Raw genomic sequence first — 14,658 nt, 5'->3', positions numbered from 1 at the left:
CCAAGTGCCTCTGCATGCCCTTTGGTGAGTCTGCTATAAGCACAATATCATCAGCATATAAGAGCAGAGGTATCCAAGTGCCAGCCAACTGGGCTCCTCTGTCCCCTCGTGTCCCTATATAATCAGAGATCTCATCAATGTATAGTCCAAATAGAGTCGGAGAGAGAGAGAGAGAGAGAGAGAGAGAGAGAGAGAGAGAGAGAGAGAGAAATGAAATGAAATGTTATATTAACATCTTCAAAAGGCCATAATGACCTATGAGACCAAAAAGTTACATCATGGTGGATCTGATACAATGTCTGGATAAAAAACCAGAAAATGAAAAATAAAGATGATACTACTGGCACCTAGAAAATGAAACTGGAACTGGACGGTAAACAGTAACCCTTATAGGGTGTGAATATAGTGAGGGGGGGGGGTACGCTATGGAGGTGAGTGGAGTACAGTGAGGAGATACAATAGAGTAGAGAGAGAGAGAGAAAGAGAGAGAGAGATTACCAGTCCAATTTAGAATCTGCATCTACCGAAAAGGTCGATTCTATAGGTGTCATTGCCTCTGCTACTGTCTATACAACCAGAGGATATGTTCAGCGCTTTAATGAAGTGGCATAAGAAATTACATCACCACCAAGTGGAAACAAGAAGCCAAGATGAGAGTTTTTTTTTCAACCTTTAAAGTTAGGTCAAGAGCACCGTTGATAATAGTGGTTTCATCACGAGAAAGCTCGCCTCCTTTACCTTCCTATCTTCAAAATGCCAACAATCATGATGTAATTTAATTAAATCAATACCACAACAACCAAAGATTTAAAAATGTAATCTTCAAAATGCCAACAATCATTTTTGAGATGTACTTCAATCAATCAAGCCCAAAAGATGAAGTGACGGAAAAAAAATTCCCGTACCTAAGCGCTATGCGCAGCTGTGCCATTCTCTTCCCGCCCCTCTCCTCTCCCACTACCCTCTCTGCCTCTTATCTGTCCCCACCTCTACTGCCCCGGCTTCCCTGCTGCCCGCATTTTCCTTTCCACTACTACCCGTGCTCCCTGACCTCCTCCTCACTGTCCTTTCGTCCCCCTCCTACTTTCCCCTCTTCCTCCCTCCTCTTAGCTGTCCTTTCCTCCACCTTGTTCAAGAACGGATTACTCTTGAACAGGGTTCAAGTCGGCCTTTTTTTTTATTAGCATCATGGCTAATCAATCCCCTCCGTCCGGGTGAACCATCCAGTTTTCACAAGACGAGCCTGCGACCCTCTTTGCCGAAATTGAGAAAAATTCCAAGACGACACTCGTTGGAAAAATCTCACTCTCACCCTCCCCGTATACAGGCCCGTGATTGGGTACTAGCGGCGTTGCCTTCGGACTTTGCACTCCATTTTAAAGATGAAGGCTACTTCAGAGAGGATTCTTCCCAAGTAGACTTTGACACAGACGAGGCAAGCTCAAAAGTGCTCAAGGTGCTCAAGGGCAGTCCCTTCCCTTCGGCCCAAGGAGGATTTTCTTGCTACCCTACACCTACTTCGACCTTGTTGAAGAAGACTGCAACCATTCACCTATTACACTCAGGTTCCTAGGTCTTCCTCGTGCTTATTGGCCATTTTTGGAGGCCATTGGGGCAGCCTTTGGACTGGTCCTGCAGGTGCCCACCATCCCTGCTTTTCCTACTGCTGACCAGGTAGTCATTACCTCGGCTGATGCTGTTCCCAAGGTTATGGTGTTGGCTCGTGATAGTGAGTCCTTTGTTGAGGATTTTGTGCTGCTTTTGGGATCTTTGAAGAAACGTATGGAGACGTCGGAAAGACTTGACCAGTGCTGGGTCTATCACTAGATGGGCCACTTTGTGCGGGTTTGCCCTAACGCTAGGGGTCATAGGAGGCGGCGCAAACGCGCTCCTCAAGCGACATAGCCTAATGCTCCACCTCGGCAAAACCTATCACTAGGAGTGGCGGGTCGTCTCTCATGGCCGCCCTCCAGGTGGGAACGCTAGGGCACACGATGATGCCTCTCCCATAGAGAATGTACATAGTGATGATGTATTGGGTCAGAGTGATGAGTTTGCAGAGTCATCGTCGCAGAAGGCTGTTGCATCATCAGGGCAGAATGACTATGTTGAGTCCTCCTTGCTTGGGATGGACAATATGTAGGATGCACTTGGCAGGGATGCACATGACATGTTGCCATCTTATGAGGCCTTGTAGGATGTACAACAGGACATATGCCATAATGTCTTGCATGCTCCAAGGATTACCCCCTCCTCCAGCATTGTGGAGGTGGATTCAGACTCCGGCCAAGCCGTCGCTCAGGTCCAGAATCAAAACTACTTCTTTACCACGAGGATTATCTTATGGAATGTGTAGGGTCTAGGGAGGCTTCCCACCCGCAGTAGGAAGCACCTTGTTCAAGATCAGCTCCACCCTGCCATTACACGTGGACCTATGCATGTGTTGCTCCTACAGGAGCACAAATTGGATATGCTTCAGAGTGGTAAAATTGGTAAGGTCCTTTCTGAACACACTTTTTGGTCTTGTGCATTGGGGAACAAAGGTGGGTTATGCATCTTAGTGCCAGCATCACTTTTGCCTACTGTTATTGGCCATGGTGTTATCATACCTACTAGAGTATAGTGGATTATGGTTATGTAGGAGGGACATAGGTTTTGAATATCTATGCGTCGAATGTGTGGGGAGAGGGTGGCCCTCTGGGGCACCATCACAAAACTGATGCCCTAGGTTGATCATTGGATTGTTCAAGGAGACTCCAACACAGTTGAGCAGCCTTTTGACAAAAAGGGTGGCCATGATGGTAGAACACGCCCTTTAGAAGAGAGCCTCCTGGGAGAGATTCATACTCTCCTTCCACGACAGGGATTGTTGGACAAAGAATGATTTCCTAACTCTGTATCTTACTCATGGTAGAACACGCCCTTTAGAAGAGAGCCTCCTGGGAGAGATTCATACTCTCCTTCCACGACAGGGATTGTTGGACAAAGAATGATTTCCTAACTCTGTATCTTACTCATGGAATAACCGTAGCGGGGATGGATGCATCTTTGCACAGTTGGATAGGTTTTATGTGGATGACTAGGGCCTGGATAGAGAACGGTCTATTGCCATCTTGCATGGTACTACCAAATCAGATCACTGCCCAATTGCTTGTGCCTTAGGGAACTTGGGAGACAGAAGGGTGTACCTCGTGCTTGCATCCCAAACTCTCTATCAGGATGCAAAGACCTCACTGGAGTTTAGAGAGATTTGAAGGCTTTGTGATGATCCCGACCAATGGGAGAGACTCACCTTGGCCTTGAGGAGGACTAGCCAGCACCATCACTTTTTTGCTTTGGCCAAGAAAGAAAAGGCTCTACACAAGGAGCGAGCTATCAGACGCAGGTTGGTTGTGCTTTTAGAGGGAACACGAGAAGCATCCAGAGTCCCCTTGTATCCCATATCTCTTGTCCACAGTTAGAGCTGAGTTACAAGTGTCCATGGATAGGTGGGCTGAGTTTGCATTTTATGCTAATCAGGCATTTTAGACACAGATGGGTGGCAGATGCAACAAACCATTTTTCTAAGCGCATGGACCTATGCATTTTAGACACAGATGGGTGGTAGTTTGAGATGCTTGCAGGATTCTTAGCGAGAATTTCACACTGATCCAAATAAGGTGAGGGGTATTGCCTGATATTTTATTAGATCTTGCTCTCTACAGAGGCCCACTATTTGGATAGAGATGTTGCACAACAGGAAGTCTGGGAACGCACGACCAGGCATATTACAGATAAAACGTGTGCCTCTTTGAATGCCCCCTTTTCGAAGGATGAGCTGAGACATGCTTTGCAGGCCCTCTCGAAAGGTAAATGCCCAAGGGATGATGATATCTCTCCATCCTTCTTTTTGCAGTTGGTGATAATGTTACTACTGCTTTGCACAGGAGATGCGGTGTATTGGTATGATGCCTCCTTTTCTCACGAAGGGTCTTATCCACCTTGTCCTGACAGGTGCGTACAAGACCAAAGTAGGCAGTGGAGGCCCATAACTCTACTTGGATCTTCTTACAAAATCTTAGAGAAGGTAGTGAGTATGAGGCTTCAGCCTCAAAGGGTTATTCATGGTACACAAAATGGTTTCCTCCAACAACCCCTTGCCATTCTCTTGTTGGACTTAAAAAAAAGCTTATGACACAGTGGATTGGGACTTCTTGTAAGGCACGATGGCACGGATGGGTTTCTCCAAGGAGTGGATCAGAGGGGTCTCTTGCATGTATAGGGAGGCCCATAGCACAGTTTTGGCTTGCGGGAGGCATGGTGAGCGCTTTTAGATCTCCCGTTCCATGAGGTACAGATGCCTTAGCTCCACTACTTTACCTTACAGTAGCGGAGGCTACGAGCACGTTTCTTAGGGCTACCCCAGGGGTTTCAGGCCTCAAGCTCCCTCTTTGCACAGAGGAAGAGTTATAAGACTCAAAGTTAGCAGATGATACTTCTATGTTTTAGAGGCCTCACACGCATGCCTCTGTGCTTTCCACACTGCCTTGGAGATGTTTTGTTTGGCACCATCAATCGGCACAAATCAGTAGGATTTTGGATTGTGACTCTCTATAGGCGGATTGGGGTTTGGATGTGGGGTTTACGTAGATTGAGAGAGGATGCATTGCCACATACCTTGGCCGTCAGGTTGGCTTTGACATCTTGCCTGCACAACAGTTTTCTCTTGTGCTCATGACCATTAAAAGCAAACTTCAGTATTGGAGTAGCAAGAAGCTTGATTTGGCCTCTAGAGCCTTGGTAGCTAACCAAGTGCTGTTAATGACTACTTGGTTTGTTACATAGTGCGCATTGGTCAGCTTTGTCGGCTTATTCGGTATTTCCTTTGGTTAGGATTAGATAGCAATGTTCATACCAAGGCGAGAGTAGCTTGGGATACCATTATTATGCCTAAGCAAGAGGGAGGATTGAACATCATTGCTAGTTGTCAAAGAATTTCTTCCTAGCACTGAGTCTTGGAAGGACTTTCTTCTACAACAAATTACAAGGTGCACATTAGGGGAGGTTAGAGGTTTTATCTTTTTGGATGGAGAGCATCGAGCACCTTCTTCGCCCTTGGTGCAATCTCTTCTGCGAGCTTGGGATCGCATGAGGAGCTTCTTGGTTCATATTCCTTTACGGTCAGTTGAGGAGGCTAAGGCTAACAAGCAACCCATTGTGTGGAATGACTTGAGTTTGGATGAATATGATAGACCTCTTGGGGCAGCCACGCATATCCAATGGGCTGCCTAGGCTACTCTTCTCCCCTCAGTGTTGGATTGGAAGAGGCTCATGAGCCTCACAGAGGATGAGAGAATGCTTCGCACATAGCACTTGCAGGGCACTAGTCAGAGGATTATGCACATGAATGCATACCCAACCATTGGATCACAAGGAACTTCGTGGAAGGGCCTCATCACTTATGGTTCGGGGTGTTTTAAGGGACAGGGATACCTCTTCAGGTCATGTGCCTTCGCAGTCCCATTCAAGACAGATGGCTCTTGGAGAGAGAAGTCTTGGGCAGGATATCATTGAGGGTCCAATGGTCTGACCAGCGAGAGTGGTGGGCAAGGCAAGGAAGCACTTCTATATTGATCCCCCTCAAGGGATGATTACAAACTCTTGGAGCCTCTGGTTATATGTTGGGTGTCCTATCAGATACCTACACTAGGACCCAAGTGGGTGGGAGTGGAGAGATGCTTTTAATCCCATGAAAAGCATGCCCTTATTTAGTTACACTATGTGGAATGACAAGCACTTGGTTATGGGACAAATCCAGAGAATCCCTACTTCTAGAACTCATTGGGAGGCTTATGGGAACACCCTTGACAAGCTTTTTGGCAGAGGTTGTGGCACTCGTACAGGGAAATGAAGATTTTATTTTATTTGGATTTCTCTACATGGTGGTCTTGCCACCAACTATGGTTGTTAGTGCTAGCCTAGCTTGTCCAAGATGTGCAGGAACTTCAGAGACAGTCTACCACTGTTTATGGGAGTGCAGGGAGGCAGAGAGGATTTGGATTGCAATAGCACACCTTTTTGGAAGGATGAGGAGGGATTCCTACATTTGTTTTGGTGCTATTGCTTGGTTGAGACAATTGGGCCCACAACTCTGGTTTGAAGGGAACAACAGAGATATGACAAAAGCCTTGGAAGGTATCACTCATCAAGAAGCTTTTTCCCGTATTAAACCTAAAATATTTCTGTTGCAAGTTTTTGGTTGTGATGCATTTGTTCATGTACCGAACGAGAGGAAGGGAGATTGATGTGAAGTCAAAGAAATGCATTTTCATTGGATATGCTTCAAACGCCTATATGAACCGGTTGAAAGGAAGGCTATTATCAGCTCTGATGTCATTTTTCAAGCGAAGAAGAATGTTGTTTTTTCTCAGAAAAATCAGGATAGCAACACATCCTCCTGGTTCGAGGAAGAGTATGATGAAGGGGGAAATTTTCAGCATGATAATAACATGAACAATTCAGCTCAAGATTTGGGTGTGTTATCACATCAAAACACACCTCAAAACAGTCTGAGACAAGAGATGAATGTTCCGGAAGAAGAATAAGCCCAGAAAGTGGTGAAGAAGACTCCAAGATGTTACCTAAAGACCATCAAAGATAGCAAAATCATGGATCATCTGGAGGATTAGTGAGCAAGCCATTTTTGGCGGGAGAACATGCCCCACAGTTCTCACTGCCAATGAGTGTGCCAACCATTCTTGACCAGAAATTGCCAATGTCAGAAATCTTGATTGTAAACTTTTACAACGGGTAGCATGGAGAGAAAAGAGTGAATGCTAGGCAGGGAAGGCGTTGACACAATTGAGGATAGAGGGAGCTCTGTAAGATTGACATTAGAGGATTTGCTAAGGAACTCATGCATTCTTGTATTCCTGTTACTCCTATTGCTTTGGGCAATACATGTACCGTCTAGAATGCAATGCAATGGTCTATTATGGTGTATGTTGTGCTATGTCTATGAAATGTTGTTCGGTTCACTTAGTTGAGTCTGTACGCACATTTCTACTAGCAGTACTCTTTCCAGAGGGCGGTTTGCACTCAAGCTGTCTAGATTAACTTCCAAAAGGTCCCCTAGAATGGGTGCTGGGCATGTTCTTCCCTCTTATCCTATTGGATAGCCAAGCTATGTGATGCCATCTATGTGGTCCAGAACCACTGAAGTGTTGAGTCTTGATTGGACAGCGACACTTTTGGCAATCCTACTAGGGGTCAGTCAGACTCGGGGCACCAGCTAGATGAGAGGACTTCTAGGAAAGACTGCTAGAAATGGACCGTTGTGAGGTTAAAAGTGGGGAGATTAGGAGGACCTACGCATGTGGGAAGAACCAAGGGGTGAAGCCTAACCAATTTTCAAGACAGTAGGATCATTGAGGTTAAAAGTGGGGAGATTAGGAGGACCTACGCATGTGGGAAGAACCAAGGGTGAAGCCTAACCAATTTTCAAGACAGTAGGATCATTGTGTTTGAATGGAGTTGTGGCAATGACAAGTGGTTCTTAGAAGTCGTGCACATGGAAGCCACATGGAGGATTAGGGACACTTATCCAGAGCAATGTATTATCGGCGCAGGCAACCAAGACCAAGCAGAAATGGTGGTGAGCCACAAGATGCTAATCAACTCTGGGGAAAAGACCTGCAATAGCAGAAGCAACACAACAAAAAGTCATGAGAGGTTGAATTCCAAGATCAAGAGGAGCAAGACCAAGGAATTCAAGAAAATCAAGAAGTTGAAGAAGGACAACGCAATGGTGGGGAACAACTAGAGCAGAAGAATAGAGGGCAAGAAGATCAAATCCAGACAACTTCGACCAATAGCAATGGCACTAAAACACCCAAAGTTCAAGGGAAAGAGTGATTAAGATCTGGATGCTCATGTCGTCTCATTCGAAACCACATTTCTTGCCAACGAGATCCAGTAACCCAAAAAATAGACTTCTTTGCAACAACACTGAGTGGCAAGACTACCAGTTGGTATGCACAGTATGGTCTGGATCACTTCCAAACTTTGATTAGCTCAAGAGTGCCTTCCTGAAGAGATTCCGGAAGGACAAGACGACCAAAGAGGTGCGAGTGAAGCTGCAAAGACTCACTCATAAGAAAAGATCCACGCAAGACTATGCTACTCAGTTTAGAGCACATTTCTTGCCAACGAGATCCAGTAACCCAAAAAATAGACTTCTTTGCAACAACACTGAGTGGCAAGACTACCAGTTGGTATGCACAGTATGGTCTGGATCACTTCCAAACTTTGATTAGCTCAAGAGTGCCTTCCTGAAGAGATTCCGGAAGGACAAGACGACCAAAGAGGTGCGAGTGAAGCTGCAAAGACTCACTCATAAGAAAAGATCCACGCAAGACTATGCTGCTCAGTTTAGAGCACTCTTGATGAGACTAGATCAAGCTCGAGCTCTGTTTTGGAGACCCTCCTCGCTCGCTGAAGCTCCCGCCTCCGCCCTGCTCTGCGCACCTTCGCTCCCCCCCCCTCCTCGCGCCTTCCTTCCGTCCCCCGCTTGCTCCCCTCTGCTCGCCGCTGCGCCCCCCCTCTCCTTCCTCGCTGCTGCGCCGCCCCCCCCTCCTTCCTCGCCGCTGCGCCTTCCCCCCCCTCTTCGCCAGTTCGCCCCCTCCTCTCTTCGCCATTTCGCCATCCCCCCCCGCTGCCGCCTGGTCGCCATCTCCCCCCGCTGCCGCCTGTTCGTCACCCCCCCCCCCCCCCCGCTGCCGCCTGTTCGCCCCCCCGCCTCTTCGCCTCCTCTCGCCCGCCTCCTTTCAGCAGCGCCCCGCCCCCCTCCTTCTCGCGTAGTCGCCGCCCCCCCCCCCCCCCCCTCTGGGCCTCTCCTCCCCTTTTTGCGCCGCCCCCCCCCCCTCCCTCCTCTGTCGTGCTGCTTTTCACCCCTTGGGGGTTTTTGTTTTTTTTTCTCTCTCATCGTCATCCGTCCTTCCGCCTCTTGGTGTGCAGCCCGCTTCTTGCAGGTTTTCCGCTTTCGCCTCGCCTTCGCTTGAGCTTCAGACTCTGATGGAGACTCCTCCCGCCTCGCCTCAGAGGGACTCTTCCGCAGCCCCCTCGCCCGCCCCCGAGGTCATCCCCATCAGGCTTTCTCTTTCGCCGGAAGAGGAAGCGAGCCTCACCGCAGAGGTGGAACGCCTTCAGGCTCACTCCACCATCTGCCGTATAGTCGGCACTCGCCCCAGCAGAGGGGAGATCAGGGATCTACTTCAGGCTCGCCTTCTTGCAGATGTGGGCAAGATCCTTGATGTACAGCTCTTGGGCCGGGGTCATTATCAGATCGAGTTCGAGGCCGCCCAGAGCGTTGCCAAGGTCCTTGCCATGAGTCCTCTGGATATCAGGGGTGCTCGGGCTTTCTTCAGGCCTTGGCAGCATGGATTTGACCCAGCTGCGGCGGAGCAGGGAGAGCGCCTCTTCCATATTACAGTTTGTTTCCCTGGTCTCCGCCGGGAGTATCTTCCGCTCCTCTCCAGGCTCGGAGCATTGGTGGGCTCGGTTCTTGAGACGGGCCCCTCAGCAGCTTCAGTGGTGGCCAGAGCAGCTGGGCTACCTTCGGTCAGAGTGTTGGTATCTGACATCTCCTCCCTTCCTAAGGTCATTCAGCTACCTAGGATAGGGGGGGGGTGGATAGATCAGAGAGTGGAGTTCTCGGGGCTCCCGAACCAGTGCTTCATTTGCAGGCAGGTCGGTCATTTGGCCAAGGCCTGCCCTCGCAGGAGACCTCGGCCCTCACCACAGCAGCAGGCCACGGATGGCCCGCCCACAGATTCGGCTCGGCAGGCTGCCTCAGGGACACCTGCTCAGGCCACAGAGACCTCGGAGTGGCAGCCTGGACAGGGGCGCCGTCGAGGGAGACAGCCACAGCAGCACGCCCAGGTACCGCTGCAGCAGCAGCCACAGTCTCAGCCTCACTGGGTTCCCGTGAGGAACAGATTTGCTCCCCTTCAGGAGGAGACCCCTGCAGCGACCGAGGACCAGGAGATGCCAGCTCCCCCTCCTTCACCTCCCCCACACCCATCCCCTCCCACCGCCTCGCTTCCACCATCGCCTCCTCCCGCCCCCGCTCCGGTCTCGGCAGCGGCTCCCTCTCCTCCTCCCTCGCCTCCCCCTCCTCCCCCTCCGCCCGCCTCGCCTTCCCGGGAGGTCCTGGCAGCTCCCTGGCGCTCACCTGCAGTCCGGAGGGCGCTGAGCACTGACCTCGCTCGAGCATCACAGAGGAGACCTATGCCGATTAGGGCCTCACGGATTTCATCTATCCGCAGTCGGCTGAGTCGCCTCGGCATTAGACAGCGCTCGGCGGCGTTTGATTATACCTTCACACGGCTTTTTGGAGCAGAGGGCCCCCATGAGCCAGCACCCATCCGAGTGCATGTAGTGATACCTCCGGCCCGCGGGGAGGAGGCACTAGACTCAGCGGTGGCCTTCTCGTTCCCTCTGTGTGGACCTTGTGACCGGGAGTGGACTCTAGAGCTCGCTCTCAGCACGTTGAAGACTCAGGCAGTTGAGTTTTCTCATCACATGAGCGATTTGGAGGTTACAGATGTGCTAGGCCGACTTTGGGAGTTGGCTCATTTTGTCTTGGATCCCGGGGGTGTGGATACATCCGGGATTCGGCATTTGGTCGTGCGCATAGTTGCAGATTTGGCACGCGACCCAGGATATGTGAGTATTCACGAGGTTACTATGTCAGAGCAGGAGGCAGTCGCCATGGGTCACAGCCACTGGCGCCTAATCCGGGATTCTTGCAGTACACCGGGTGGGCAGACTCGCAGCCGTTCGGATGGGGACTACTCTCCATCCAAGCCGCTTGCGAAGGCCCGCCGCACGGCTGAGACAGCATCCACCTCAGTAGGACATCCATGAGGATCATCTCATGGAATGTACAGGGCCTTGGCGGAGCACACTTTATACGCTATCGAGGCTGCTTGAGGCAGGAGCTACAGAGATGCCTGGTTGGTGGCAGCATTGACATACTGATGATGCAGGAGCACCACTTGGGTGAGAGCAGGATCCGGAGATATGGTTCGGTGATGCCTGGTAGATGGGACACTTTCTGGTCTGCAGGGTTTGGTCCTTTGGGTGGACAGGGAGGAGTATGCATGGTTATTGCAGATGCATGGCGGCAGGCCATTGTGGATCGAGGGATCATTGTGCCTCGTAGAGCACAGTATGTCATTCTGAGGATGCATGATGAGCTATTGGGTGTGCTCAACATCTATGCGCCCAATCATGCTAGTGCCAGAGCAGAGTTCTGGACTCAGGTTACAGATGCATTGCCAGAGGCCGCACATTGGTGTGTTGGGGGAGACTTCAACATGCTTGAGGACCTGGCAGATAGGGTGGGAGGCAGTCATGTTACAGTGCACGGCACGGAGCTTGCAGCTTGGGACCGGTTTTGTATGACACTGAGGATCACTGATGCATGGCAGCATGGGGCTTTCTCCCGGTCTCAGGACAGTCTTAGTTTCTCTCGGTCGGATCGCCGGCAGGGAGGGACTAATCTATCTCGGATTGATCGCTTTTATGTGGGCGATTGGTTGGGGGAGCGAGGGGGCTCCGTCGGCATTCTTGCTGGCACCTCATTTTCAGATCATGCGCCAGTTATACTGACTTTGGAGGAGGGGACACGGGAGCCCAGCTTGCAGTTGAGGATCCCAGAGAGGGTACTTGCAGACCCCAGTCTCGCTGAGGACATTGAGAGGATCTGGCATGATAGTCAGTGCTCTGACCAGGATGCAGCGGGCCAGTGTGCCCAGGGACTCATTGATCTTAGCTCTTTTCTACACGCTGCAGCTTTGACACGACTGGGAGAGATTCGCGAGCGGGAGCAACGGCTGAGACGCAGCCTTGCTTCGCTACAGCGCCTTCAGGAGCAGCAGCCTGCATGTGTGTGGGTGGCGTCCCAGCTGAGCCAGGCACGCCAGGAGGTTAGAGAGGCAGAGGAGCAGAGACATGAGTTTTACTATCGTCGTCAGGCCTCTCAGTGGACGCAGCTTGGTGATAGAGTGACTGGGGAGTTTTTTGAGATCACTGGACCCCGTCATGCGCGAGCAGGGGTTCGCCAGCTTGGTAGACCGGATGGATCGATAGCTACTGAGCTCGGGGAGATCAGAGCCATTGCCACTGCTTTTTATCGTGACTTGCTTTCAGCGGAGCCAGCCACTGAGGATCGAGATGTATGCAGACAGACTATGTGGGTCCATGTGCAGAGGAGGGTCACAGACCATATGCGCACAGTTCTAGGTGCGCCTCTATCAGAGATTGAGCTTGCCGAGGCCTTGAGGGTCCTGCCGCGACATAGTTGCCCAGGGGAGGACGGACTGACGCCGGCCTTTTTTATGCGCTATTGGGACCTTTTGGGGCCAGGCCTCCGCAGGGGCTTTCAGCATGTTTTGGACACTGGGGTGATGCCGCAGAGCTTTTCAGAGGGTTTGATCTATCTTATCCCCAAGGGGGAGGGAGTATCGGATGACATTCGGCATTGGAGGCCTATTACGATCCTCAATACTGTATACAAGGTCTTGGCAAAGGCCTTGAGTTTGAGGATCCAGCCCTTCCTAGGGGAGTTGATTCATGCTACTCAGACAGGATTTGTCAAGGAGCGCAGTATCCTTGACAACATCTTTACTTTCTGGGAGGCGACGGCCCAAGCTAGGTTTCTTGGCGAGGACTTGGTCGTGATGCTTCTCGATTTTGAGAAGGCATACGATAGAGTTGATTGGGGATTCTTAGAGGGCACTATGCTACGCCTGGGCTTTGAGCCAGGATGGATCAGAGGGGTGGCAGCTTTGTATTCCACAGCTCGCAGCCAGGTGCTGATTGCAGGAGGTCGGGGGCCGAGTTTTGAGCTGACCAGATCAGTCCGTCAGGGGTGTCCTCTCGCCCCTTTCCTTTTTCTCTTCTTTGCGGAGGCTATGAGTATGTATTTGACGGCAGAGGAGGTTGGTTTGAGAGGACTTCAGCTCCCAGTCCGGGGGGAGGATTTGCTTGATGCTGAGTTTGCAGACGACACGGGCTTATTTTTGCATGGCCAAGAGGCCAATCTTATTCGGGCAGAGCAGTCGCTCCAGGTTTTTAGTGCAGCTTCGGGAGCATTGATCAATTGGCGCAAGACAGTGGCCTTTTGGATCAGTAGTGCTCCCACTCCGGCATGGAGTCCGGACCCCGGTTTTAGATGGATTCCTCCCGGCACAGCAGTGCGGTATTTGGGATGCCAGATTGGCCTCGATTTGTCACCTGAGCAGCAGATTGCCCCGCTTCTTCTGAGCATTCGGAAGAAGCTATTGTATTGGAGTACAGCTCGACTATCCTTGGCTGGGAGGGTGGTGGTGGCAAATCAGGTGCTGTTAGCGACTATGTGGTACATTACGTCTTGCTGGATTTTCTCGAGCTCTTGCATCAGCCAGGTACAGAGGCTGATCAGGAACTTTCTGTGGTCTGGGCGGGACGGTCAGCCAGCTCGGGCAAAGGTTGCATGGGCAGTTATTACACTTCCGCTGGCTCAGGGCGGTTTGGGCATTATAGATCCAGTCGATCAGAGTAGAGCCTTATTGGGGAAGCTTATTGTTCGGGGGTTGCTTCCAGGCGCTGAGCCTTGGAAAGAGCTCCTCTTGCAGCGACTGCAGGCCCGGGCGCCTCCTGCAGGGGTCGCTGGATATTCATAGAGATGAGGAGGACAGGCCTCAGTAGAGGATGGGAGGACAGATTTGCTTTGAGTATCCTGAGAGCTTGGGAGCTGCTGAGACCGGGGCTCTCTCAGCGGCCTCCGTCTTGTGTTGAGGAGCGGGCCAGGCAGCCGCTCATCTGGAACCCAGCGGTTCGTACAGAGCAGGGTCATATGCTGGGTTCTCGGCCTCGTCTAGCCTGGGGACCTTTAGCGGCAGGCCCAGCTCGTAGTTTTGGAGACTGGCAGGCTTTCTGCAGTCTACCAGAGGAGACCCAGGTGGAGAGGCTGAGTCACTTCAGAGGGGGGTTGATTATGAGGGATGATATTCAGGAGGCACTTACAGAGGAGTGGTTCACACCTCTCGAGCCAGTGGCCCCACGGTGGATGGGTGCCTTCACACAGTTGGAGATCCTGATTGCTGTCAGAGCTAGCACTGAGGATGGCAGATGCCTCTATTATGAGATTCAGGATTAGGGCCGACTCCAGAGAGTGGAGGTGGAGTCGCCTTTGGCTGCAGAGTGCACCTTTCAGAGGATTCGGGTAGTGGCTGCCGCTTCTCGGAAGTGGCATATTGACCCCGACCCTGCTGACGTGCTCCCGGATTGGCGTATATGGGCATATGCAGCGCGCCCCTTGGCCCGGCTACAGTGGGACCCCGGAGAGTACGAGTGGCATGATCCTTATGCATCCCTTGAGGCCACAGAGATCACATTTTTCCAGTATACTGTTCGGCTGGGACGGCATATTTTGACGGCGAGGAGGACGGTTTCTCCAGCGGCAGCGGGGCATTGGCGATTGCAGGGACTATCACAGGAGTTCCTGGAGGATTTCTGGGCTAGGCTCTGGGCTAGTCGACAGGCCCGCAGGATCTCGGCTTTTCAGTGGCTGGTCGCCCACAGGGGCTCAGCAGTTGGCACTTGGCTTGTTTACAGCGGTCTTCCGGCGGCCTG

General features: G+C 51.3%; 1 protein-coding gene across 4 annotated transcripts in view; it reads right to left on the bottom strand.

Annotated features, from left to right (window-relative positions):
- Nucleotides 1-14,658, bottom strand: part of LOC147632292 (DUF21 domain-containing protein At4g14240-like) — a 129,753-nt gene that overhangs the window by 30,339 nt on the left and 84,756 nt on the right. For all 4 annotated transcript variants that reach the window (XM_086807103.1, XM_086807101.1, XM_086807102.1 and 1 more), the window contains exons 7-8: nt 671-742; nt 499-566 (exon numbers count right to left, since the gene is read on the bottom strand). In XM_086807103.1, coding sequence (XP_086663229.1) covers nt 499-566; nt 671-742 — 140 coding nt within the window. The remainder of the gene's footprint in view (nt 1-498; nt 567-670; nt 743-14,658) is intronic.

Source organism: Cibotium barometz, chromosome 13 (genome assembly GCF_041138505.1).
Source record: "Cibotium barometz isolate CiBa-2024 chromosome 13, ASM4113850v1, whole genome shotgun sequence".
Lineage (NCBI taxonomy): Eukaryota > Viridiplantae > Streptophyta > Polypodiopsida > Cyatheales > Cibotiaceae > Cibotium > Cibotium barometz.
Note: the sequence above shows the minus strand (reverse complement) of the source record. Positions and strands in the feature narration are given on the sequence as shown.